General features: G+C 44.1%; 1 protein-coding gene across 2 annotated transcripts; it reads right to left on the bottom strand.

Annotated features, from left to right (window-relative positions):
• Positions 1-1,173: 1,173 nt before the first annotated feature.
• LOC309393966 (dual specificity protein phosphatase 13B-like) lies at positions 1,174-20,126 on the bottom strand. Of its 2 annotated transcripts, none has more exons than XM_081956591.1 (4): positions 19,989-20,126; positions 13,939-14,145; positions 9,323-9,543; positions 1,174-2,587 (listed from the first exon to the last, which is right to left on the bottom strand). In XM_081956591.1, the coding sequence occupies exons 2-4, from the start codon at positions 14,097-14,099 to the stop codon at positions 2,364-2,366; spliced, it is 606 nt and encodes a 201-aa protein (XP_081812717.1). In that variant the 5' UTR covers positions 14,100-14,145; positions 19,989-20,126; the 3' UTR covers positions 1,174-2,363. The 2 variants fall into 2 exon arrangements, with proteins under 2 accessions (XP_081812717.1, XP_081812718.1); XM_081956592.1 differs by lacking the exon at positions 19,989-20,126 and adding an exon at positions 11,797-11,845 and having other exon boundaries at positions 13,939-14,039.
• Between the last annotated feature and the right edge of the window lie 6,440 nt (positions 20,127-26,566).

The raw sequence follows: 26,566 nt of genomic DNA, 5'->3' as shown, positions 1-26,566 counted from the left end.
AACCAAAATTTTGGGCTTCTTTCTTTCTATCTTTCTTTCTTTCTCTTCCTTTCTTTCTTCCTTCCTTCCTTCTTTCTTTCTTTCTTTCTTTCTTTCCTTTCTTTTTTCTTTCTTTCCTTCCTTCTTTCCTTCTTGTGTCTCTCTCCCCAACTTATTTTCTTTCTCTTCCTTCCTTCCTTCTTTCTTATCTCTCTCTCTCTCCAACTTACTTTCTTTCTTATTCTTTCATTCTCTCTCTCTCTCTCTCTCTCTCTCTCTCTCTCTCTCATACACACACACACACACACACACACACACCATTTCCCTCATGTCTGCCAGACTGCCACTGACAGCTTTCAAAGAGAAGGAAGGACTCCTGCCTTGGGAAGGGGTTGGACTAGATAAATCTTATCTGTCCAGGGTCTAAATGGATGAGCAGATTCCTTTTGGAATCCACTCATCCCACTGGCCAATCAAGCCAGTCACATGGACAATAGCTTAGAGTTACATCCAAGAGATTGCAGGGGGGAATTTATTTCTTTTCTTTTTCATTCTGACTGCAATCACCTGGGATCTCCTAATCTGGGATATGAGAACGCTTTGGAAATGCTTTGGTGGGTGCTGAGAGAAGGAAGGAATGAAGGAGGCTGCAGGGCAGACTCATTTGCTTGGCTAGGCTATCTCGTTTTATGAGGCAGATGGAGAACGAAAGGAGATAGCCGAGGCAAATGAGCCTGCCTTGCAGCCTCCTTCATTCACACATGTTTGGGCAATTGGGGGGGGGGGGCTTTCTGAAGGCGTGCAAGAAAGCCCCACCTGCCCAAACGTGTGAATGAAGGAGGCTGCAGGGCAGGCTCATTTGCCTCGGTTAGGCTATCTCCTTTCGTAAGGCAGACGGAGAAGGCAGCATTGGTAGCGGCGCGTTGCTGGCCAGTGGTCAGGGAGGGGGAGGGCACAGCACTGCTGCCCTTGCCCTTGGGGCTCTTCTTGTGGGACATGCTATCTGGTGCTGTTTTAGGGCGCTCTGGCCGCCAGCTCCTATGCGTGCAGCCTGGCTCCCAGCGCAAGCCGCTCAGGAAGGAGGGGAATGGGACTGCGTGTGCAGGAGGCTCCTCAGCCCTAGCCTCAGATCAGCGCAGCCGCGGTCCCATTCCCCTCCTTCCTGAGCACCTCGCACTGATCTGAGGCTAGCGCTGAGGAGCCTCCTGCACACGCTTGCACGCTTGCACGCTTGCAAAGATCAAAGTTGTCATAGCCCTCCCTTTTTAGAGGCTTTTTAAAGCCTCACCTCAGCACTTGCCTTTTCCATTTTCCATTTGTTTTCTTTTCATGAGAGCGATGAGGCTCTGCCTCCCCTGCCTCCCCTGACTGCACGTCACTGACCTCCGCTGCCGCTGCTGCTGCATTATTTTTTCTGCGGCTTCCAAACCGAGTCTTCCGGCAGTGGCCACTCTGGGCGTACGCTCTATGGTTGTACGGTCTGCCGGCAGCTGGCCCACAACAACAGCAACAGCGGCAGCGGAGATCCTCTGGCTCTCCAGGGAGAACTGAGCCAGGGCATTGTGAGGCTGGGAGGAGCACGAACGAGAGCGGAACAGCCGCTCGCGCAACCTCCCTCTCCAGCCGTGCAGAGCACCATTCACTGGCATTTCGAAGGCGCCAAGCTGCGGGAGCTGGGCAGTGGCAAATAGGCGCTCACATGGCTTGGTGATACCCCTATGTCAGTGAATGGCGCTGTGCCCGGCTGGAAATGAGGTTTGCCGGGTGGCTGCTCATGAGCATGGTTGCTTCATGGTTGCTGTGCTGTGCTGCTGCGACAGCGCAACACAGCCATTCGCCCATGAGGCTGTGCCGGCTCTTTGGGAGCTGCTCGCAAGAGAGCAGCCGCCTGGCAACCCCAAAACAATAAACCTCCCCTCATAATAAGGCCCAAGCCATATGCGGGGCATCCTGCCACCACTACTACTGACTTGGCCGAACCAGGCCGAACCGGGAGCAATTCATCACTGCTGCTGGGGGGCAAGGAGCTGCTCTTTATCTTTAAAAACATGTTTCTCCTTTTCTCATCCAGGGCAATATAATATTCTGCCTTTTTAATATTTCCTAGGATATTTCATTCTTCTAGGAGAGGGGTGGGTGCTAACTTTCTACATTAGCCATCCCTTCAGTATCCTGTTAATTCTAAGTCCGGTTGTTTTGCCTGTTGTCATGAGTTTGTTCTTCTTTATATTTAATATTATTCCCATTTTTCACTCTGCTCCATGAGTTTTATGACATAAAAGGAAGCATTTCTTCCCTCCCAGTCTCAGGAAAAAAGTTTTGCTGAGTGAATCATTCCAAATGAAAGCATCAATGCTGCAGAATTCCTGTATTTGCAGAGTTATTCAGTCCCCTTTAGCCATAGTGTTAGCTCTCTTCTTTTCATTGCTTAATTTGATGTCGAAGGCTCGGAGCTGGCTGAGGAATCCGGTGTTTGGACAGATGCCTCTGTGAGAGTCCACTGATTTCAAGGCTTCCACAAGTGTCAGGTTTTCGTGGATCATCAAGTACGCCAACACTAAAGTGGCCGAACGGCTTAGCCCCATAGCGCAGTGGACAAAGACCTTGCCTGGGAAGACATAACAAAAGCAACTTTGAATGCACATGGTTCATGTACCACTCATAGTCCACCAGGGGTGTCCACAAGGCATGGTCAAAAGAGTCAAGATGAAGGTTGTGATGGTGCCATCAAAGTTTGCTTGATTTTTATGTGCTGTGACACACATGCAGAGCTTCGACTGAACTATCACAAGCATCATCTTGATTTTTTTCACCCAATCCTTCAGACACCCCTTTTCGATCTCTCTAAACTGTTTTGTGTGGTGAACAATTTTAGGCTGCATTTATGCAAAATTGATGTTACATTCTTATTGGAATTTGAGCTTTGGTTCTTCATAGTTGTGCTGTCCTACTCACACGCGTGCACACACCTAACTTGGTTTAGTGAGTTTACTAATATTGCCCAGCAATTCCCTCCACCAAAAACCAAGAACTGTTCCAATGAAGTCCAGCCGCCAGCAGACCAATGCTGGTCCACAGAGCAATGGTCAAGTACAAGGTACTTGAAAGTTTCTCATTCAAAATAAACTCCTCAGGCAAACTAAAATCCACAACGCAAGAGGGTTCACGAGGCAAAAAAAGTCCAAAGTTCACAAGGCACAATCCAAGTCAATAACAACAACAACAACAACAATCACAATACCTCTTCTACCGGTCCCTTGATGAAAATCGAATCCAAGCTAATATTCACCCATGTAAAGAAAAAACTTTGAACTTTTGGAAAGAACTGTGGGAAAACCCAGTGGAACACAACAAAACTGCCTCCTGGATCAAAGATATTCAACAACAAACAACACATAACAAGATGGAAAATATTGCAATAAAAACTGACATGGTGGCAAAACAAGCAAAGAAGGTCAAGAACTGGAGTGCGCCTGGCCTGGATGAACTGCATGGATACTGGCTAAAACACCTGACAAGCCTCCATCATTGCATGGCCACTCAATTTGATCAAATGCTTCAAAATGCAACAAGCGAAGAATGGTTAACAGCTGGCCGAACATACTTGATAATGAAAGATCCAGAAAAAGGCATAGAATCAAGCAACTATCGCCCAATTACTTGTCTGCCAACAACATTCAAACTTTTTACAAGGATACTGGCAAATTCAGTATTCAATCATCTGATGGAAAACAGTTTGTATCCAGTAGAACAAAAAGGAAATTATAAAAAATCAAGAGGAACAAAAGATCAGCTGCTCATAGACAAAATGGTACTAAAAAATGCAAAACGAAGAAAAACAAATTTAAATATGGCGTGGATTGATTACAAGAATGCATTTGACTCATTACCCCACAGCTGGATTAACACATGGCTGGAAAACTTTGGAATCAGTAAAAATATCTGTACATTTTTTGAAAGCAAATATGTAAAAATGGAAAACAGTTCTAACAACAAATGGGGAGAACATTGGTGAAGTCAACATCAGATAAGGAATCTTCCAAAGGGATTCACTTTCACCACTACTGTTCAACATTGCATTAATTCCACTGACAATAATCCTACGAAACACAAAACTGGGATACCAAATCTCAAGCCAACATGGCAAGATAAACCATGACTTAAAAATGTATGTGAAAAGCCCCACTGAACTTAAATCAATACTCAACACAGTTCAACTGTTCAGCAGTGACATCAAAATGAACTTTGGACTTGAAAAATGTGCTATATTATCCATGCAGCGAGGAAAAATGGAAAAAACAGAAGGAATAGAACTGGGAAATGGAAATATAGTGAAAGCATTAGCAAAGGATGATGGTTACAAGTACAAATTACAAATGAAATGTTGAACAGTAGTGGTGAAAGTGAATCTCCTTGGAAGATCTTTCATTATCAAGTATGTTCGGCCAGCTGTTAACCATTCTTCGCTTGTTGCATCATATTATTATTATTATTATTATTATTATTATTATTATTATTATTATTATTATTATTATTATTATTATTATTATTATTATTATTATTATATGATTGTATCACAGTGGCCAGTTGATTCGCCGGATTTGGCATTGATTACTAGTCGGGCCCCACCCAGGGGCCTAGGACGTTGTAACGTATTTTCGTAATATACGTGCAGATCCAAGCAGTGCAGCTTTTTGCATTTGACTGATGGTGATTTTGTCAAGTTTTAACTGTTTTAAATGTAATTCCAGTGCTTTTGGAATAGCACCCAGTGTGCCGATTACCACTGGAATTACCACTGTTGGTTTGTGCCATAATCGTTGGATTTCAATTTTTAAGTCCTGGTATTTCGCGACTTTTTCATGTTCCTTCTCCTCAACCCTGCTATCACCTAGTATTGCGATGTCTATGATTGTAACCTTATTTTTCTCAACCAGTGTGATGTCTAGTGTGTTATGCGCTAGTATTTTGTCTGTTTGTATACGAAAATCCCACAGGATCTTGACCATCTGATTTTTGGTGACTTTTTCAGGCTTATGTTCCCACCAGTTTGTTGTTTTAATATTATAATTTTTGCACAAATTCCAGTGGATCATTTGTGCTACTGAATTGTGCCGCAATTTATAATCAGTCTGCGCGATTTTTTTACAGCAGCTGAGTATGTGGTCAACAGTTTCATCAACTTCTTTGCAGAGTCTGCATTTGGCATCATCAGAGGATTTTTCGATTTTGGCCTTAATGGCATTTGTTCGGATAGCTTGTTCTTGCGCAGCCAGGATTAGTGACTCTGTTTCTTTCTTTAATGTACCTGTTGTTAACCATAACCAAGTTTTTTCACTGTCCACTTTATCTTTTATTTTTTCCAGAAATTGACCATGTAAGGCTTTGTTCTGCCAACTCTCCATTCTTGATTTTATCACATCTTTTCTGTATTCTTGTTTCGTCTGTTGGGCCTTCAGTAGATTTTTGTTCTTTACTTCGATTAATAGATCTTCTTGACTTTCTTTTAAATAATCAGCTAGTGCATGTTTTTCTTCTTCAACTATTTGCTTCACTTGTAATAATCCTCTGCCACCTGATTTTCGGGGCAGGTATAGTCTATCAGTGTCACCACGTGGATGTAAACTGTAGTGCATTGTCATTCGTTTCCTGGTTTTTCGGTCCAAAATGTCCAAATCAGCTTGTGTCCAGTTAACTATACCAGCTGTGTATCTTATAACTGGTATTGCCCAGGTATTTATGGCCTTGATTGTATTTCCACCATTTAATTTAGATTTCAAAATTTTCCTAACTCTGTTGGTGTACTCTCTCCTGACAATATTTTTTACTTGTCCATGTTTGATGTTATCCAACTGCAAAATGCCTAAGTATTTGTAGGCTTCATTTTCGTTGCATTTAATTAGTTGGCCATTGGGCATTTCAATTCCCTCACATGTAGTGATTTTGCCCCTTTTTATGGATACAGTGGCACATTTTTCCATGCCAAACTGCATTGAAATATCGGTGCTGAATACTCGGACTGTGTTTGTCAGTGATTGGATTTCTATTTCTGACTTTCCATAGAGTTTCAAATCATCCATATATAATAAATGTGAATTTTCTTCTTCTTCTTCTTCTTCTTCTTCTTCTTCTTCTTCTTCTTCTTCTTCTTCTTCTTCTTCTTCTTCTTCTTCTTCTTCTTCTTCTTCTTCTTCTTCTTCTTTTCTTCTTCTTCTTCTTCTGATGATGATGATGATGATGATGATGATGATGATGTTAATCTTTGGTGAGATTCAAAGCCTTTGGGGCTGGTTGGTAGCTCAACAGCTTGAGTCCTAACCAAGGACCTAGGAACAGTTAAGGTAACATCAGAGGATGTAAGTTGTTCCAAGTAGGGTGGTTTTTTGTAGAGTCAGAATGTTCAAGTCTATTATTATTATTATTTATTTATTATTATTATTATTATACGATTGTATCACAGCGGCCAGTTGATTTGCCGGATTTGGCATTGATTACTAGTCGGGCCCCACCCAGGGGCCTAGGACGTCGTAACGTATTTTCGTAATATACGTGCAGATCCAAGCAGTGCAGCTTTTTGCATTTGACTGATGGTGATTTTGTCAAGTTTTAACTGTTTTAAATGTAATCCCAGTGCTTTTGCAATAGCACCCAGTGTGCCGATTACCACTGGAATTACCACTGCTGGTTTGTGCCATAATCGTTGGATTTCAATTTTTAAGTCCTGGTATTTCGCGACTTTTTCATGTTCCTTCTCCTCAACCCTGCTATCACCTGGTATTGCGATGTCTATGATTGTAACCTTATTTTTCTCAACCAGTGTGATGTCTGGTGTGTTATGCGCTAGTATTTTGTCTGTTTGTATACGAAAATCCCACAGGATCTTGACCATCTGATTTTCGGTGACTTTTTCAGGCTTATGTTCCCACCAGTTTGTTGTTGTTTTAATATTATAATTTTTGCACAAATTCCAGTGGATCATTTGTGCTACTGAATTGTGCCGCAATTTATAATCAGTCTGCGCGATTTTTTTACAGCAGCTGAGTATGTGGTCAACAGTTTCATCAACTTCTTTGCAGAGTCTGCATTTGGCATCATCAGAGGATTTTTCGATTTTGGCCTTAATGGCATTTGTTCGGATAGCTTGTTCTTGCGCAGCCAGGATTAGTGACTCTGTTTCTTTCTTTAATGTACCTGTTGTTAACCATAATATTCGGACTGTGTTTGTCAGTGATTGGATTTCTATTTCTGACTTTCCATAGAGTTTCAAATCATCCATATATAATAAATGTGAAATTTTTTCAGCTTCTTTGGCTGTTTGGTAGCCTAATTTCATTTTTTTTAAGATTACTGATAGTGGGATCATCGCGATGATGAAGAGAAGAGGTGAAAGGGAATCACCCTGGAAAATTCCTCGCTTGATATTAACCATTCCGTAGTTCTCATTCCCTACTGCCAACTCAGTTCTCCATTGTTTCATCGCCTTTTCAGTGAAGGATGTAATATTTTTACTAATGCCAGTTGTTTCTAAGCATTTTATGATCCAACTATGTGGCAATGAGTCGAATGCTTTTTTATAATCAATCCAGACCATATTCAAGTTCCTTTTTCTTTTCTTACAATTTTCTAATATCATTTTATCAATTAGGAGCTGATCTTTTGTGCCCCTACTCCTTCTTTTGTTGCCTTTTTGCTCTACTGGCAAGATGTTGTTTGTTTCCAAATAATCCATAATGTTATCTGCAATAATGCCTGTGAGTAATTTAAAGGTTGTTGGCAAGCATGTTATTGGTCTGTAGTTTTCAGGTATTGTTCCTTTAGTTGCATCTTTCTGAATCAAGTATGTTTTTTCAGTTGTCAACCATTCATCAATTTGACCATTTTGTAAAATTTCATTCAGTTGCCTGGCCAACATTGCATGTAAACTGGTCAGATATTTGAGCCAGAAACCATGTAATTGGTCATTTCCAGGTGATGTCCAATTCTATTATTATTATTATTATTATTATTATTATTATTATTATTATTATTATTATTATTATTATTATTATTATTATTATTATTATTATTATTATACGATTGTATCACAGCAGCCAGTTGTTTCGCCGGATTTGGCATTGATTACTAGTCGGGCCCCACCCAGGGGCCTAGGACGTCGTAACGTATTTTCGTAATATACGTGCAGATCCAAGCAGTGCAGCTTTTTGCATTTGACTGATGGTGATTTTGTCAAGTTTTAACTGTTTTAAATGTAATTCCAGTGCTTTTGGAATAGCACCCAGTGTGCCGATTACCACTGGAATTACCACTGTTGGTTTGTGCCATAATAGTTGAATTTCAATTTTTAAGTCTTGGTATTTCGCGACTTTTTCATGTTCCTTCTCCTCGACCCTGCTATCACCTGGTATTGCGATGTCTATGATTATAACCTTATTTTTCTCAACCAGTGTGATGTCTGGCGTGTTATGCGACAGTATTTTGTCCGTGTATATACAAAAATCTCATAGGATCTTGACCATCTGATTTTCGGTGACTTTTTCAGGCTTATGTTCCCACCAGTTTGTTGTTGTTTTAATATTATAATTTTTGCACAAATTCCAGTGGATCATTTGTGCTACTGAATTATTATTTTATTATTATTATTATTATTATTATTATTATTATTATTACTACTACTACTACTACTACTACTACTACTACTACTACTACTACTACTACTGTTGAACAGTCTGGGCTCTTGGAAAGATTTGGAATATCATTTTGAACCAATTCTGCATTGCTCCCAAGAGTTAGCATGGTTGTCTCCATGAAGTTCTCAGAACCTGAACTCAACTTTAGATCAGGTTGCTTTTCTAAGTTTCCAAGACACCCTCTTTTTTTTTACTTACTTGGTGTAGAAAAATCCCGGCTCTAAGCATGAAGAATTAAACAATCTCCTTTCACTTTATAACCTTTGGTAATTATGGGCCAGAAGCAGTGGTGGGATTCAACCGGTGTAGCAACCGGTTTGCTGAGCGTAGTCCATTTGAAAACATCCCTGGTGAGTAAAACAGCTGAGGCGCAGCAATCCGCTCTGCCGTGCCTATTAGCTGGGCTTCAAACAAAGGAAGTATAGGACAGACTAGCACAGAGGTGGGTGGGCAGGCCAATTGATCGCGGGCACTACTGGTTCGTGCGAACCATTCCAAACCGACTGAATCCCACCCCTGGCCAGAAGAGTTATCTCTGTCCAGAGAAGCTTTCCTGAACCACAATAAGCAATAGCTTCCAGCTTCCATAAGTGGCACTGAAAGCACAACCTTTTTTGGGGGGTGCCATTCCACATTTTTTAAAAATCTCCTCTTACCTCCTACAGTATTTAAGGCCTTGTGTATGAAATCGGCAGCCTCGTGGAAGAAGACGCTTATGTCAAACGAATTGTCATCGAAAGCTTGCACTCCGTAGTACTGAATCGGCAGGTCTCGGTAATAACGTGCTCCAGTGTTGATGTTGTAGGGCCCGTCGGCTGCATTAAGGATATGAGTGATGCCAATGCCCTGAAGAATGGATTTACTTCTTGCTGCCCATCTGTCAAAAGACGATCAAGAAAGAAGAAAACTGGAGAGCCATCTTCGCCCCATTACATCGGCCCACCCCGCCTGGTCAAGCAGATAGGGTATGCTGCAAAAGCCATCAATTAAAGAACTTTGACTGGCAGGATTCAGGAAGAGAGCCTTCTCTATCAATTGCTTCCATCCCTTGGAACAGCTTCCCTCCCCTTCTCCCCCCCCCCAGGGGGTGTGGTGCCCCCCACATTCTCCTGGCCTTTTGCAAATACCTGAAGACTTGGCTCTGCTGACTCATTTGGGCCCCACAGAAAAGCATGCTGCCACAGGTTTAGTTATTCTGAATGTTAAATGTTACTTTACCTCGTATTCAGAGATTCATACAGGTTTTTATGTCTTAGCGCCGTGCTGGCACAGTGGTTAGAATGCAGTACTGCGGGCTACTTCGCTGACTGCTATCTGTCTGCCTGAAATTTGGCAGTTCGAATCTCACCAGGTTCAAGGCTGAGTCAGCCTTCCATCCTTCTCTAGTTGGTAGAATGAGGACCCAGATTGTTGGGGGCAAGACACTGACTCTGTAAACTGCTTAGAGAGAGCTGTAAAGTGCTGTGAAGCAGTATATAAGTCTACGTGCTATTGCTATTATTTGGACACCAGAGTCACTTTGTGAGGGATGTGGCTTTTAAGTCTAATATATAAATATAAAATAAATAAATCACTTCTTGGCCACTGTTGAATATCATGCCGAAGCCCACAGAGGCTCCTATCGAATGAATTTCAGCTACCTGTAACCTGTGTTGTGGCCTGCCAGCGGCCAGCGAAGCTGAAAGCAGAGTCAGACAGTGAAGAGATTGGGGAGGAGCATGGGCCAGTCCTGGAGGCTGGGGAAGGCTCGGACAAGGGCTCTGCACTGGAGGGAAAGATGGGGCCAAGGCCATCTGGCAGTTCTCAGCTGTCTTTGGAGCTAGACAGCAGTGAGGCAGAAGAACAGCTGGAGCCTGTTCGCAGCATGTGCATGCACAGAGCTGCCAGAAGAGAAGAACAGCTAAGAAATCGGGGTCGACTTGGGAGTAAAGCCACAGGTGGATGGCAGTGGTGGGTTGCACTTACCTTCACTACCAGTTTGCTGATCAGGCATGCGAGGGTTCCGTTTGTGCACACACCTGACTCGCGCTGCATGTGCGTGTGCAACCCACCACCCCCTGCAACAACCAGCTGATTGTTGGGGCTCACACAGGCGCCACACGCTGGGCATGTGCACAATTTGTCATGAAAACAGGTATAGAGCACGGGCAGGCAGGCAGGCCAAAAGAGCCACCGTATCGGTTTGCTCTCAGCTGCTCCAGCCCACTACCGGTTCAACTGAACTGGGCCGAACTGACAGTAACCCACCTCTGGTGGAAGGTGATTGGCCCCTCCCATAGGAAATAAAAGAGGAGTGAAAGGGGAGTGGGATTTTGCAGGAAACAATTCATTTGTTCGTTCGTTAGTTTGTTTCAGGAGTGTGAAGATCTGTCCATGAATCTCAGAGACTCTGTGCCAAGTCTTTCCTTGCACAGGACTGCATTTGGAAAACATTTACATGGCAGCTTTCCAAGATAGATAACGTCTGTGGTCATAACTTCACCTTTGAAAGACTGTTTGCCAGGCCTTTGCTGAATGTGAATGAGAGGAATTCACAATCGTTTAATAAAAGGGGTTTTCTCTGGGACCAGGAATCTGCTTTGTGCTTTTTGGGGAAGCCTGGGTCAGAACAACCCACTCAGTCCAGGAGTAATAGATCCATCACCTCCCACTTGGTTGCCTCCTTCCTGGTTAGCTATTGAAGCGGAAAAAAAACAAGCAGAATTTGTTTTTCTTCCTCTCAATGCTGGGACAAGGGCCTCCAGGAATTCTCCTAGCTTGTTCAAGGGCTGTGATGTTTGTGAGCCCTGGGCAACTTGCTTGATCAAAGTGAAAAATGTTCAGCTTTGATCAGGAAATATAGGTTGATTGACAGTGTTCCCTCACTAGCCCCTGGGCCTGGAATTCTCCTCCATCACTGGTTTACAGACCAGATGTTCTAGAACCATCGCTAGCGTTTTCATTGGAATGGTTTGACAGAGTCACAATGGCTCTGATTTTTAATTATCCTCCAGTGAATGTCTAATGATTCTTCAGTGTGGATGATGAAAACAATTAGCAGGGTATACAGAATCCAGGAGACTGGTAATGTGTTTTCAGACTAACAAACATAATTAAATGGAGAAGCTTTCAGGAGATCACAAGAACTTACCTCAGCCATTCATTTATTTTCCATGGAATTGGAGACTTCCAAGATTTTGCTGGAAAAAATGAATTTGGGGATCCTGAGGGCAACTAATCACGTCCTTTTAAAAAAAAACTACCTCTGCATTATATCTTAGATTAGTATATCTCAACCTTGGACACCCAGAATTTTGGGAGTTGAAGTCCACACAGGTCCAAGTGGCCAAGGTAATTTTTAAAAGGTGAAAAATAACATGCTGGTTATAATGACATCATCCATTCAGCCATGTCAAATACTTGGCAATTCTCCACATGACTGCTCCGGAGGCTTCAGGGAAGCGTCCTGAACATCCCTGAAGCCTTCGGAGTGCTCAAAACGACCCTCCGAGCAAACCGGAAGTGACTTCCGGTTTGCTCGGAGGTTTGTTTTGACTGCTCTGGAGGCTTCAGGGAAGCCTCCTGAAGGTCCCTGAAGCCTCCAGAGGGCTTCCGGGGGGGCAGGGAAGGCTGTTGTCACCCTCCCCAGGCTCCTATAAAGCCTCTGGAGCCTGGGGAGGGCGAAAAAAGCATGCAAAAAATGGGGGGGTCGCACCTGTAGTGTGCGCATGTGTACTGCAGCGGTTTCGCACGTTGCATTATTGGTGCGGCACGCCCGCACACGACCCCCCTGCGCTCCCCCCACTTATGGCACGCAAGCCAAAAAAGGTTTGCCATCACTGTCCTAGGGTGTTAACTACTGTTGCCAGCTTAGTATCACCTGCAAATTTGGTAACTTCCCCTTCTATTCCCTCATCTAAGTCATTTATTAAGATATTGAAGAGTACTGGACCTAAGATGGAACCTTGTGATACCCCACTGCTTCCTTCTCTTCATGTAGACTTAGACCCATTAAGGACTACTAGTTGAGTACGGTTTGTCAGCCAGTTGCGAATCCATCTGGTGGTGAGGCTATCCCACTTTTTTCTAGCTTACCAAGAAGTAGGTTGTGGTCTACTTTGTTGAATGCCTTGCTGAAATCTAACTATATTATGTCCACATTTCGCTGGTCTGCTAATTTAGTCTCATCTTGCACTGCTTCTCTGTGTTGTTCTATGCTCTGCCTGGTGTCAGCTTTGATGGTGAATAAGATGCCCAAGACTTATTAAAATCACCCTCCTTTTACTATTTCACAGAAAGTTTCATAATCCCTAGCTATTAGAAACACGAAATGAGTGGAGTTCCTTGGTCTTTTTATTAACCAAGCTGGTCACATTGGAGTGGTTTATAAATGTTGCTAAATAAATACAGTCCGAAAAATAAGACCCAACTGGAAAATAAGCCATAGCATGATTTTTCAGGATGCTCGCAATATAAGCCCTACCCCCAAAATAAGTCTTAGTTAAGATCATTAGCCAGACGGATGCATTTAGTACCATACCTAACTGGAAAATAAGCCCTAATGGGTCTTTTGGAGCAAAGATTAATATAAGCTCCGGTCTTATTTTCAGGGAAACATGGGGCAAGCGAATAAATAAATCAAAATTGAGTGGACAAAGCTGCTGACTCCAGTTCATTTTATTGGGGTCTCTACGTTGGGTCGTTCCAAGACCTCCAACAATGGGTCTCCTCTCTTATCAGGACTCCAAGTGGTAAGAATGGGTTAACTTCCCATCTCCTTCTCAGGAAGGTAGATAAATTATGGCAAAAATCTTCAGAGGGGTGTCTAAGGTTATGGTCCCAAAAGGTCGAGATGTGATGCACAGAAAAAACAGAGCCATGATTGTGTTATCCCCACCACCATCTTGGCTTTTTATAATTGTGCCTTGTGGACTCTCCTATTGGAGGGGAAAATGTACCAATAAGCCAGGGGTGAAATCCAGCAGGTTCTGACAGGTTCTGGAGAACTGCTAGTGGAAATTTTGAGTAGTTTGGTGAATCGGCAAATACCACCACTGGCTGGCCCCACCCCATCTATTCTCTGCCTCCTCAGTCCCAGCTGATCAGGAGGGAATGGAGATTTTACAATATCCTTCCCCTGCCATGCCTACCAAGCCACGCCCACAGGACCGGTAATAAAAAAATTGGAATTTCACCACTGCAATGAGCCCTGTTTTCCTTACCCCTGTTGAATCTCTGGAGGTGAAAAAGAGAGTGATCATAGATAATGCTTCTAAGCAACCATCCTACTTACGCATCTCCAAGGTAGAGGTTTGGCCACACTTGGTCCACATGATTGTCAGATCCTCCTCTGGCCCATACCATTCTCTGCAGTGCAGACAGTGCTGGGGTCTCATAAAGGTTTTTCCTCTCTGGACTGGGATTGTGGGAAGAACGGGTGCTCAGATTGGTCATGGCTGCTTTATACTTCTGTTCACACGATGATTCCCCGCTGACCTTTCTGAAAACAAAGAGTTAGGTTTTCCATTAATTATTATATTTTGCATTGTTGGAAGAAATGTCCATCTGGGTTCAGTTCCAAGTGGGAAGAAAGACACCGGAAACATGGAGGCTGCTTGGAAAGATGGTTTTATTGATGAACAGGATCACATGGTTTGAGGTCCTGGGCAAAAAGGCCCATGGGCGAGAAATAGAGATAGATTTGTACCCTCTGTTCGGCTTTGAATTTGAGCTTGTATTCTGATTGGTTGTCAGACTCCCATGGGGCCATGCAGGGGTAACTTTGTAGGTTGTCTTCGAGTCCCAGGCTTGGTTGATTCTGGATGGGTGATGATGTAATGAAAGGGATTTGGGAAATTCCTACTATGGCTCTGCCTAAAGGAGATAGATCTTTGTTATGTAGAATAGCCTGGCTCAGGCCTTAATGGCCCGTTGACAAAGATGGGGGGGATGAGTTTCTGCCTCTCTTTTAGGGGAAACATTCTGCCCTTTTAATATTTCCTAAAATATCTTATTTTCCTTAGGAGAGGGTTGGGTGCTAACTTCCTACAGCATATACCTAGTGTTCTAAATTGTTCCTTTCTCTTCCTATTGCTATTTGATATATAGAAATAAGTATGTATGTGTTTGCACACAAACAGACACATTCATACACACCCACAGCTGGTTCGGATTGGTTCGGTTGAAGCGGTAGCTCCAAAGATCAGCTGGCCACGCCCACCCGCCCCTGCTTTATCCTGTCCTTTATTTCCTGCTTTCCAGCACATCTCAATTGCGCGACACAGCTGATTTCCTCCCCCCTCCCGATGTTTTACTTACCGTTGCTGACTTGGAGCTAAGCAGCTGAGCTTCTAAATGCTCCATTTTCAGCACTGCACGCATACACAAAACACACATATGTGCAAAGCGCATGCTCACCAAACCAGTTGTTAAACTGGCAGCATCCCACCACTGCACACATACATATTGCTTTTTATATTTTATTTTTAAAAAAAAACAAAATTTTATTGGTTTTTAAAAAAATAAACAAGGAAAGGGGTACTGGAATAGGTTACAAATTTTGGCAGTTACAATATGCAGGAGGTGGTCTCTCCCCCCGTACTCATACTTTTCATTTATTAATACATTAGGTTATTACAGATTAGTAGTATTTTGTCAGCATATAAACTTACCGTATATCTTCAAATAATTTCAATCATTTTACATCAAACAGATTTTCTTGTTCATTTTTGTGATCTGAGTTTTCTCGATGTTGCCCCTTCTCCCCCTGCCAGCAGGGCTCCGGTCCCTCCCGTGTCCTGTGTGTCTGGTGTAGTGTCATCAGGCTTATCTAGGAAGGCTTTATTTTTTTCCATAAAGGCCTGAGCCTCTATGGTTGTATTAATTCTGACTCTTGTGTCCTCCCAGAAAATTAGCATACCTTCAGGCATGAGCCATCTGAACCACACCCCTTTCTGGTATAATTTCTTCGCTAATAGCGAATAGTTTTTTCTTCTCTCTCTCACTTTCTTAGGGATCTGTTTCAGAATGGCTATTTCTCTATCCTGGTATTTTAGTGCTTGCCCCCTTTGTGCACTCAGAATCTCATCTCTTGTAGTCTTTCTAAGGAATTTAATGTGTACCTCCCTTGGAACGTTATGTGTTCTAGCGTATGCTGAGTTTACTCTATAAACCAGGTCCATGTCCCACCCCATCTGTTGTTTGTCTTTTTTGATGTATTCAGCCAAAAGGTTTGTCATTATGTCCCTTAAATCTTCATCATCCGCCTCAATCACATTTTGAAACCTAAGGAAAAAGGACATTCTTTCACATTCCATTTTTATCTGATGGTTCTCTAGTTCTTGGTTCCCTTTCTGCAATCCCCCCACCTCCCCCCTCATCTCAGCCATCTCCTCCTCCAAAAGATCCAGTCTCTGTGAATTATTAATCGCCCTGTCTTGGTTTTCTCTAAGCTGCTCATTCATCTCCTTAAATTGATTTTTTAAATCCTCCTGTCCCTTTAAAATCTGTTGAAACATCTGCTGGAAGTCCACCTTAGAAGGCTTGGGCTGAAGCAGGGAGATTAAAGTCTGTTGTCCGCTGAGGCTGGATGCTGAGGATGTCGGGGCGGAGACTGCAAAGCCCGGCTTCCCCGGGGGTGGTCTTTTGGGTGGCATTATAATGAGCAAAGAGATAACAATGTCAGTACAGAGGGGAAACAATTAAGGAGGAAAACCGCCAAGGGAGGTTACGAGGCAGAGAGTCCAAGCAGATAGGAGCCTTTTCTGTATTCAGCTCCTGGCAATAAAGTAATAAAGTCCTTTGTTCCAAGCCCAGAGTCCAATGTAACAAGAGATTTGTCTGAGTGCCCCAGAGACAAAGACAAGATGCCTGAAGCTTCTATGGGTGGAGTCACGTTTCAGTGTCTATGAAGACGACGGAAGTGTGCCATCTTGCCCTGCCAGCACCGGGATCAGAAGGCAAAGACCAAAAGTTTTCAAAGTTTTCAGATCATCACCTCATTTACACAATTGCAGTCCAAAATCTGCCTTTGCTATGAGCGTGATTTCGTTGCATGGCTCCCCCCCCTCCTCTGGGGGCAGAGAGCAAAACCATTTAAAGCCGCTTGTCCAAGGGGGGGGGAAATCCCCCTCCCTCCAGTCACGCTTCTCAAAACAAGTTGAAAGTCAGTTCTAAAAAGCTGGCAGTTTTTTTTTTCTTTCAGTCAAGCAAGGGAACGGGGGAAAGTTTCCACCTCACCACACAGCAGCTGCGTCCTTCAAATCTTGCTTTCTTCCAGCTGCCTCATCGCGAAGACGCTGCGGGGCCTCCCCTCTTGCCTCCCGGTGCCTAGGGCAATGCGGGGAGCCCCCCGGCTGCCGCCGACTCAGGGGGTCCCCCGCTACACCGCCCCCTCGGCAGGAGCCCCTCCAGGGCGTCCTGTGCCCCCCGGATCAGTGGGGAGCCCACCAGGAGTGCGCGGGGCGAGCAAGGCTTGCCCGTCGCGATCCGCAGCCGGAACCGGAAGATACATACATATTGCTTTTTAAACCACCCAGGGTCACCTTGTGATGAGATGGGACACAAAGTTAACAAACAAACCAACAAACAAACACGGGTGCACAACATTGCTTACGCCTTTCCTGCTGAAAAGCATGATGTAGCCCCCTTGTGGAGCACATTGCAATAATCAAGAGAGGATGTAACTGAGGCAGAGGTGATCGTTCTCAAATGCAACCAGCTCAGGAAGCAATGCAGCTGGTACACCAGTGTGTGAAATTCTTTGTCCCCGCAACCTCTGCATGATCCAGCGATCCAGGGAATCCAGGTGAGGTTGAAGGAGCATATCCATGTTGTAGGCCTGCTCCCCAGATCCAGTTTCCTCTCAGACTGTGCTAGTTGGCTAAAAGTTCAGTTTGCTTGCCTTCGCCCAACCTGTTACTGACTTCAGGCAATGTTCAGGGATGCTTCCTTGGCCCTGAGTGGTACATAAGGAGGAATAGCTGACATGGTGCAGATAAAAACTGCTTCCCAGGCAGTAGTGGGATTCAAAAAATTTACCACCGGAAGGATACTGTAAAATCTCCATTCTTACCCGACTCCAGGGGAAGGATACTGCAAAATCCCCATCCCCTCTGTATCAGCTGGGACTCAGGAGGTAGAGAATAGATGGGGGTGGGGCTAGTCAGAGGTGTATTTACCGGTTCTCCAAACTACTCAAACTTTCCACTATCAGTTCTCCAGAACTGGTCAGAACCTGCTGAATACTACTTCTGTTCCTAGGACATTTTTAGCTTAGCAAGCATCGCACTGACCACACTGAACTCAGTAATGTCTTCTCTTCCCTCCTTCTTCTTTTTATAGAAAATTGGAAAAGTCACAGTATCGAAAATCTTCACAGCGAAGATGGGCATGTATGTCTGGATGGCTTCAGTCTATCTGAGATAACTCTCTGCAGTGGCAAAACAGCTAGCTTTGCCTGAGGCCATTATCCCTGCTTTAAATAAATCTGTGTCTTCTGACAGAAGAGAAGACATCCATATTTTTATCCCCAGTCTAATATTAGATAATACTGAGGGCCAAATCACATCATAAATTGTCTCATGCCCCCTTCGGAGTCTGAATGAGGGGGGGGAGACAAACAGCTGATAGAAAGTGGGAGCGTGGTTCCGTTGGCTGTGGAGGAAACTGGGGAAGGGCAAAGTCAGTCTGGGCAGAGAAGGGGAGAGGTAGAACAAGGGAGAGGGGGTTCAGGTGAAGACCAAGGGCCCCCCCTCCTCATCCTAGGGAGAGCAGGGAAGAACGGAGAAGAGAGCAACGTGCGTTGTGTGGCTTTACAAGGGAGGAAATGGCCCCGATTCCCTTCACAAGGCACACCTGGGGATGGAGTTTAAAGGAGAGGCAGTTGGGAGGGGCAGTTGTCGGGAACAAAGACTGAGTTCATCTGGTGTTAACTGCTTATCTGAGTTTCTGCCAACCTTTCAACTGGTTTGATATACTGCCATGCTACTTCACTTCTGGAACTCCTTATCTTGCTTGTCCTGCCCGATTAATTATCTTATCTTGCCTTGTTGGATTTATAGTTGTAAGTTTTCTGCTTACAATGTTTGGACTGGAGTATTTCCAGCCAAAGGCTGTTACAGATTTGTGGAAGAGCTTTCCTCCAGGCCGGAGAGTTGAAAGGGACATTGGGGGCACAGTTAGTGTTAATGAAGGGACTCATACCGGTCCTCTTGCTGTGCTGCCTTTGCGCCACGCCACAGGTCATCACAATTTGGATGTCCTTGTATCTCCTTAAGGACGATACCGTTTAAAATAACATTGGAGATTGGGAGTCTCTGCATTTGATTCATGCAGCTGAATTTTCTCCCTGCATGAATTCCTTCAAGCTCACCAAAAACCAGGATTTGGGGAGCTGTTTTTCATTGCCTGGGAGGAAAACATTGGGACGTGTAAGCTTCCTTTCAGCCATACCTGGGTGCCCCAGCAGATATCCAGGTTCCTAGATAGCTCCAAAGATTTCTTTTTAGCCATGAGATCTTGAATTATGACCACAATTGAGCTCTGAACATTTCTGTTACTAAGCAACATTTATGTTATGTGAGTCACTAAACAAATGGTTGTGTTGAGAGCTACCTGTATTTTAGTAGAATGAAGACCAGAGGAAGCTACATAACAAGAGTTCATTCTTCTTACACTTATTATTAGGGGAGACATGGTAGCAGTCTTCCAATATTTGAGGGGCTGCCACAGAGAGGAAGGGGTCAAGCTATTTTCCAAGGCACTCAAAGGCCAGACAAGGAACAATGGGTGGAAACTGAACAAGAAGAGATTCAACCTACAAATAAGGAGAAATTTCCTGACAGTGAGAACAATCCACCCATGGAACAGAAGCTGTCTTCAGAAGTTGTGGGAGCTTCATCACTGGAGGCTTTCAAGAAGAGTCTGCACTGCTATCTGTCAGAAATGGTGTAGGCCAGAGGTGGTATTTAGCAAGTTCTGACCAGTTCTGGAGAATCGGTAGTGGAAATTTTAAGTAGTTCGGAGAACCGGTAAATACCACCTCTGACTGGTCCCGCGCCCATCTATTCTCTGCCTCCTGAGTCCCAGCTGATTGGGAGGGAATGGGGATTTTACAGTATCCTTTCCCCTGCCACACCTACCAAGCCACGCCCACCAAGCCATGCCACGTCCACCAAGCCACACCCACAGAACCGGTAGCAAAAAATTCTGAATCCCACCACTGGTGTAGTCTGTATGGTCCCCTCCATGGGCAGAGGGTTGGACTAGATTACCTACAATATGCCTTCCAACTCTGTTAATCTGTTAATTAAATCTGTTAATTATAAACAGAACGATTGGTACCTGTTTGCCGTTGGTTCTTTTGCTTGTTATCTTCTGCAAAATTCCCGCAGGCTTTTGCCTCTTTCATCCAGAAGTAATAAATCCTATTGCATAATCCTTCTGGCTGGTTTCTTTTTTTAGTCGCCGATAGCCAACCCTCTGCTGGTGTTGGATAAACACTGTTTCTACATGGTGTGTTTATAGATTAAGTTTCTGATACTTTTGGCATACGCCTGGCATTCAGCCTGCTTTTTGGGCCTTGCATCCTGTAATCAGAGTAGAAACATGAGAAAACCACTTTACAAATGACTGCAGAAGTAGCTCAAGATTCTTAAGAAATATAACCTGGCAAAGAACTGACAATTGAGAGAGGATTGCAGATTTATACTTTCAGTGGGATCAGCTAATCTTACAATATATTTTCCTTGTGATAGTAAAAGGGCTATTCGAAACTTGTGTTCCATTCTGGGGCTGCATAAAATTTAGATCCAGCTCTTGCAAAAATTATTTACGTTTGGCTACTATTAAAAATGCAGACTCCAGTGGCGGGATTTAAAACTTTTTACCACTGGTTCTGTGGGCGTGGTGTCACTTGGTGGGAGGGGCTTTGTGGGCGTGGCAGGGGAAGGATACTGCAAAATCCCCGTTCCCTCCCCACCCCACTAACATGCTTTCCAGCTCCGTTCTCCTGTGCAGGGCAACAGAAGACGGCCCATCTGATCAGCTGGGACTCGGGAGGCGTGAATTGATGAGGGCGGACATTAGGTTTCTGAATGAGGAACGGCATTTTCCGAATATATCAAAAAATCTTGATTGACGTCTACATTATGCTGCCATCAGGTACATACCAACAGTCCCCCCTTTAGGTCAATAAAATCCCTCTTCAAGTTTTATTGCAAATGGAGCTGCTAAGATCTCAGATAATACTCCATTGCAGTATTCCCTTATTATATTTCCCTACATTCCAGAATCTTAAATGGTAGATAGCGGCCTCTTCAAGGCATGAGGTAGTGAAAGTGCACTGATGACAGGATAATCTGAACCAGGTGTCAAAAAAACCCTGGAAAAATTACATTTTCTACTTTGTGGATGCTCCTTCAGTCTATCCAGATTTGGTTACCTCTCTGACCCTTTACAGAACCTATATGGAGTGGCTCTTCCAGTAGACCAGAAATAGTTGGTTTCACCTAGGAGCCAAGAAGACTTCTGGTTAGCTGTCAGTTTTTTAGGAGAGCAACAAAAAGCTGAGGGACCCAGGAACATCCTAACTCTAATAGACAGAGCAACCCATTAGAACATAGCATAACAGAGTAATTCAGAGTTGGAGGGGATCTTGAAGGTCTTATAGTCACAGCTGAGACAATCCAATCTCTTAATGCAAAATTTTATTGAGTACATCATTTCAGCACAGGTGAGGGTAAAACCACATCTAGCTAATTCCCACGCAAACCCACATAATAAAAGTATGGATTCTCCCTCCCCCCATTAGAACAGGTCACATTGCCCAATTGAGTCTCATTGCATTGTTATGAGAAAAAGGCTTTGGCTTTGGGAAACACCTGTTGGAGTATCCTTGGCTCTCACAGCTGTCTTCTTGATGTCTGAAGCCTACATTCAATTGCCCCCTTCCCTCCCACCCACACCCCACACCCCACCCCCGGTTCGTTGGCAAGCTGAGAAGCAACAATGGTTGCAACTGCAAAAGCACACTTTGAAACTTGATACAAGCATTGTAGGCTGCCCAATTTGAACACTAGGTGATGCTCTGGAACAACACACAAAATCTGAAGACATAATACTTGCCTCTGCTCCAAGTTATTTTCCAAATTAGTTGGGAAATAGTTGACTTATTTTCCAAAGCACCAGAATGCAAGACAAGAAGAAGTGGATGGAAAATAACCAAGGAGGAAAGCAACCTAGAAGTAAGGAGAAATTTCCTAACAGTGAGAACAATTAACTGGTGGAATGGCTTGCCTTCAGAAGTTGTGGGTGCTTCATCAATGGAGGCTTTTAGGAAGAGACTTAGACAGCCATTTGTCTGTAATCGTGTAGGGTCTCCTGCCTAAGTAATGGGTTGGACTAGAAGACCTCCAAGGTCCCTTCCAATTCTAATGATGTTCTATGTTCTGTTCTATAATCCTGACCTTAGTTAAGTCTCTGGTTGTAATGCCTCTGGTTGCCATATGTAAATAGGATAGGGTGACCATAACATACAGTACATGTTATGGAACAGGAGAATCAGAGGTGGTATTCTGCCGATTCGGACCAGTTCGCCCAAACCAGTAGTGGAAATCGTGGGGGCCATGCTCACCTGTCCCGGCTCTATGGGCATCCCATTTAGGCCCTTTTTTTAACCACAGCGCATGCACAGAAGGCTGTACATATGCGCAGACATGGCATGTGCAAGCAAAGCTAGTGTGTGCATGCGCTCACATTTGCGAACCGGTAGGGAAGGTAAGTGAATATCACCCCTGGAGAGAATTGCCAGATAAGATGCTTAACCTGTGACAGGAAAGCTTTTAACGTGTTTGCTTTGGTTCCCATTTACAAGTTTAACTGAAACATATTTGAAATGTGACCGGATCTGATTTAGGAAAACCCAGATAATTACTAGATTGTGGCAAAAGATTAGCATCTCATGATGATCTGGATTTTTGCAGCCTCTGGATAATATTATTACGACAATTATCCATTGATTGATTACCAAGCTATCCGAACACATAGACCAGGGGTGTCAAACTCAATTTCATTGAGGGCCACATCAGAGTTGTGTTTGACCTTGGGGTGAGGGGTGTGGGCGGGAGGGCATGGCCAGGTTGACATCACTCATGTTGAGGGCGCCTGTGGTGGCTTGAGTGCTCTGCCAGAGAAACAGGCTCTGGAGCTCCGTTTTCAGCTGTGGTGGCCTCCTGCAGCCCTCTGCCAGAGAAAACAGCAGTCAGTCCTTTGCTGTTTCCAGGGTGGCCCCACGGGCCAGATTTAAGCATCCCGCGGGCCGGATCTAGCCCCTGGACTTTGAGTTTGACACCCCTAACATAGACTGAATAGAACGAAGGGTAAGTTTATTTCTTGCATTCCCAGTTTGTCAAGCCAAATACCACCTCCAAACACTCTCTGTGGGTGCTCTTGGAATTGGCACATTTTATTTCTCCTTGGAGACTATTTTCATATTTCCTGCTGCTTGCTCAAGCCCTAATACCCTGCCAGAATGCGAAGGCACCACGGCAAATATTATCTAAGTTACTCCCATCTCTGTGGCTTTTGACCCACTGTTTTCCAGGACCTTTGTTTCCCGTTGTTGCGCTCTGTGTCAAATGCTGCCTACTGAGTCATCCCCACCCAAATTTTCTGTGTTTCAAGTGAGTCAGACTTTGAACCGCATGGAAAATATGTTTGCTTCTGAAGTCATTGCAGAGCTGGTGCCACATGGGTGTGGCAGGCGGAGAACATGGCAGCACAAAAAGTACAGAAACCATGTAGCCCACACCTATAACAGGCAAGGGAAAAACTTAGTAGTAGCTAATCTTCAAAATGGCTTGAAGGTTCGTTTACTATTTTATTTTATGCGCAATTTTGATGCAATTAGTTTTAATCAAGGAGAAAATTGCCCCCAATTTAAGCAGACTGGCAGGAAAATCAATGCATTAATCAATGCATGGTTTACTGTTCTTATAACAGATCAGCTAAGGTGCTTTCTGATGGACAGCTGCAATGTTTTACCCATTAAAATAAGTGTTCAAATAATGGGGAAGCTTTTGTTAAAGTTCATAGAAGAGGGTCTCCTTCTCTTTAAACTTCTATCACCACCTCCCAACTCTGGAATGGTGTGGAAAAAGAGAGATTGAGCAAAATCAGACCATGGTTAATCTATGGAAGAAGAGATGGACTTGAGTTTCCCATTTCCATTCCTGCTAATTTTTAAATTAGTGTACACCAAGGATGTCAAATTTGATTTCATTGAGGGCCGCTTCAGGGTTGTGTTTGGCCTTGGGGGGGGGGGAGCGGGAAATGGCCAGGGTGGACGTGGCCAGCTTGATGTCACTCATGCAGGGGGACTGCTTGTAGCCCTCCCGAGTTCTGTTTTCGCTGGCAGAGCAGAGGTGGGTTGCTGTCAGTTCGGGCCGGATTGGCCGAGCCAGTAGTAGCGGCAGCGGGAGCTTCCACTCACCAGCCTGGATGCTTCTGCACATGCAGAGAAGCATCGCACCTGCACGGGAGCATGCCCAAACCAGTAGTAAAAAAATTGGCAACCCCCCTCTGTGGCAGAGGGTTGCAGGAGGCCATCACAGCTGAAAATGGAGCTCGGGAAGGCCATGCGCAGCCTTCCCAAGCTCCATTTCTGCTGGCAGAGGCACTGCGGGCCAGACCTTCACTGTTTCCATGGCAGCCCCTCAGGCCAGATCTAAGCACCTTAAGGGTCTGATCCGTCCCCTGGGTCTTCAGTTTGACACCCCTGATGTACATTATATTTTATAACTTACTTATTAACTCTGACAGGTTCTTATCCCACCTCTCTGAGCTAAAGACTTTTAGGACAATGTGGGGCACCTGAGGAGTGACCACAAGCCTCATGCTATGACCTTGCTCCAAGACCAAAGGCAAATTTAGGAAGGCCTCATCCAGTGGTGGGATTCCATATCTCTTCCTACTGGTTCTATGAGAGAGCGCTTCGTGCGCGAGGCTAATGCATGCTTTGTGCATGCACACAGCACTCAAAGACCACCCTTGGTGTGAGCACTGGTGAGCTGAGCTATTTTTCAGCCACTGTGACATCCACTGATCTAGCTGGAACTTAACACATTACTTCTTTAGCGGGAAGATAATTTCCAGCAAATTCTGTCAGCAGACATTGGATATCTTGGGTTATCAGAGACTTTTGTCCCCCATCCTTTGCCCTTGTCCTACTTAAATTAGTCTCAGGGTTGTCTGTTTTTCATGATTTCTGCTCCCATGAATTAAATGCAGGCTGACATGTGGAATTTGTGCATTCCTGCCAAAACAGTCTGCTGTGGAAGAGGGGCAGCCAGTAAAGGACACTCAGTGTTTTAGTTGGTGCTTAGTAGGGAAAAAAGCAACTGGATGGCTGGGTCATTGCAGCGGATTCTGTTGGATCCTATAGGAAACCCGATCCCTCAGAAACAGTGTATGGGGATTTTTTTTAATGGCAAAACAATATACTTACTGGGTCGCCTCCTCCACCTCCTTTTTCCTCTCCTCCTTCTCCTTTCTTTCTCCTCCTCCTCTCTTTCTCCTCCTCCTTCTCTTTCTCCTTCTGGTTTTTTAAGCACCATCGTAACTTTGAACCATCCCTCAACAAGCAGTCACTCAGTGAGGACTACCTATAACAAGAGGCTTAGGCAGCCTAAAACACATGGATCAGCTCTTCCTTCCTGGTGCTGCCACCCTTCTGGAACAATGGTCCCTTCATCGTGTGTGTGTGTGTGTGTGTGTGAGCGCACGCGCGCGCGTGCATGTGCAATTTCAATCAAACTTGGTACACATATGACTTACTCTCTGAAGAAAAATATTATGGTGGTAAGAAGACACCCCAACACCCATTGGGGTGTGTGTTCTGTTAAGATACAGCCTGTTGTGCCTTAAAATAGCTTCTAGTGTACTGCCGTAAAATGGCTTCTACTGTACAGTGCAGTGGAGTTGCCATGGTAATGGCTTCACAGTCCTCCACAAGGAGGCTCCCTCTGGTAAAGGGGAAAATCCAACGTTAGAAATTAGGTTTGGTCCACACATTTTCTCCCTATAAATAAATACCTGGGCAATCAGCTAGTTTACAATAAGACTTTGTGTGTGTGTGTGTGTGTGTGTGTGTGTGTGTGTGTGTGTGTGTGTGTTCGTATGCACGCTTGGGGTGGTGGTGGGCCTCTGCCCATTTTGGGCTGTGAGATCACTAATTGCTGGTACAAATGACCCAATGGTTGTATTATCAGTATCAATATTACGAATCCACAGGTCTATGGAGATTCTCGGTCATCCAAGTCATGATTGTCCCAAAGGTGCTTTTTTCAAAAGGCAACTGGACTTTCTTTCCTTGAAAACGTTTTGCTTCTCATCTAAGGAGCTTCTTCAGTTCTCAACTGTTCAGAATTGAAAAAGCTTCTTGGATGAGAAGCGAAATGTCTTCGGGGGGGGGGGGGGGGAGGGGAACAATCCAAGAAAGTCCAGTTGCCTTTTGAAAATAAAGCCCCATTGGGATAGGAATCCAGATGATTGCAGATCTTGGTGCTGGCAAAGCCCAAGAATACTGTCTCTTAAGGGGAGGGGAGTAAAAAAATGCTGTTGTTGGGATCATTCCTTTGTAGGAAGTTCCTCTCCTAGAAAAATGAAATACTTTAAGAAATATTTTTTTTGAAACAAAGTTTTTTTATTACATGTTTCAACTTCTTTTATAAACAAGGTGTTGTCCGAGTTTTCCCCTTTTACATCTTCTGTTATGCATAATTGATTTTACATCATATTTTCATTTCACATTTCAGTCATCTTATTTTCTTTCCATATTCTCCAGCTTGATTTTAATTTCTTCTGAACATTTAAACAATATCCTTATTGCCTCTCCAAATTAATCAGTTTTAACATCTCATTTT

Source organism: Natrix helvetica (genome assembly GCF_964273705.1).
Source record: "Natrix helvetica genome assembly, chromosome: 5".
In the NCBI taxonomy this organism is placed as follows: Eukaryota; Metazoa; Chordata; class Lepidosauria; order Squamata; family Natricidae; genus Natrix; species Natrix helvetica.
This window is presented reverse-complemented; position numbering and strand designations above follow the sequence as displayed.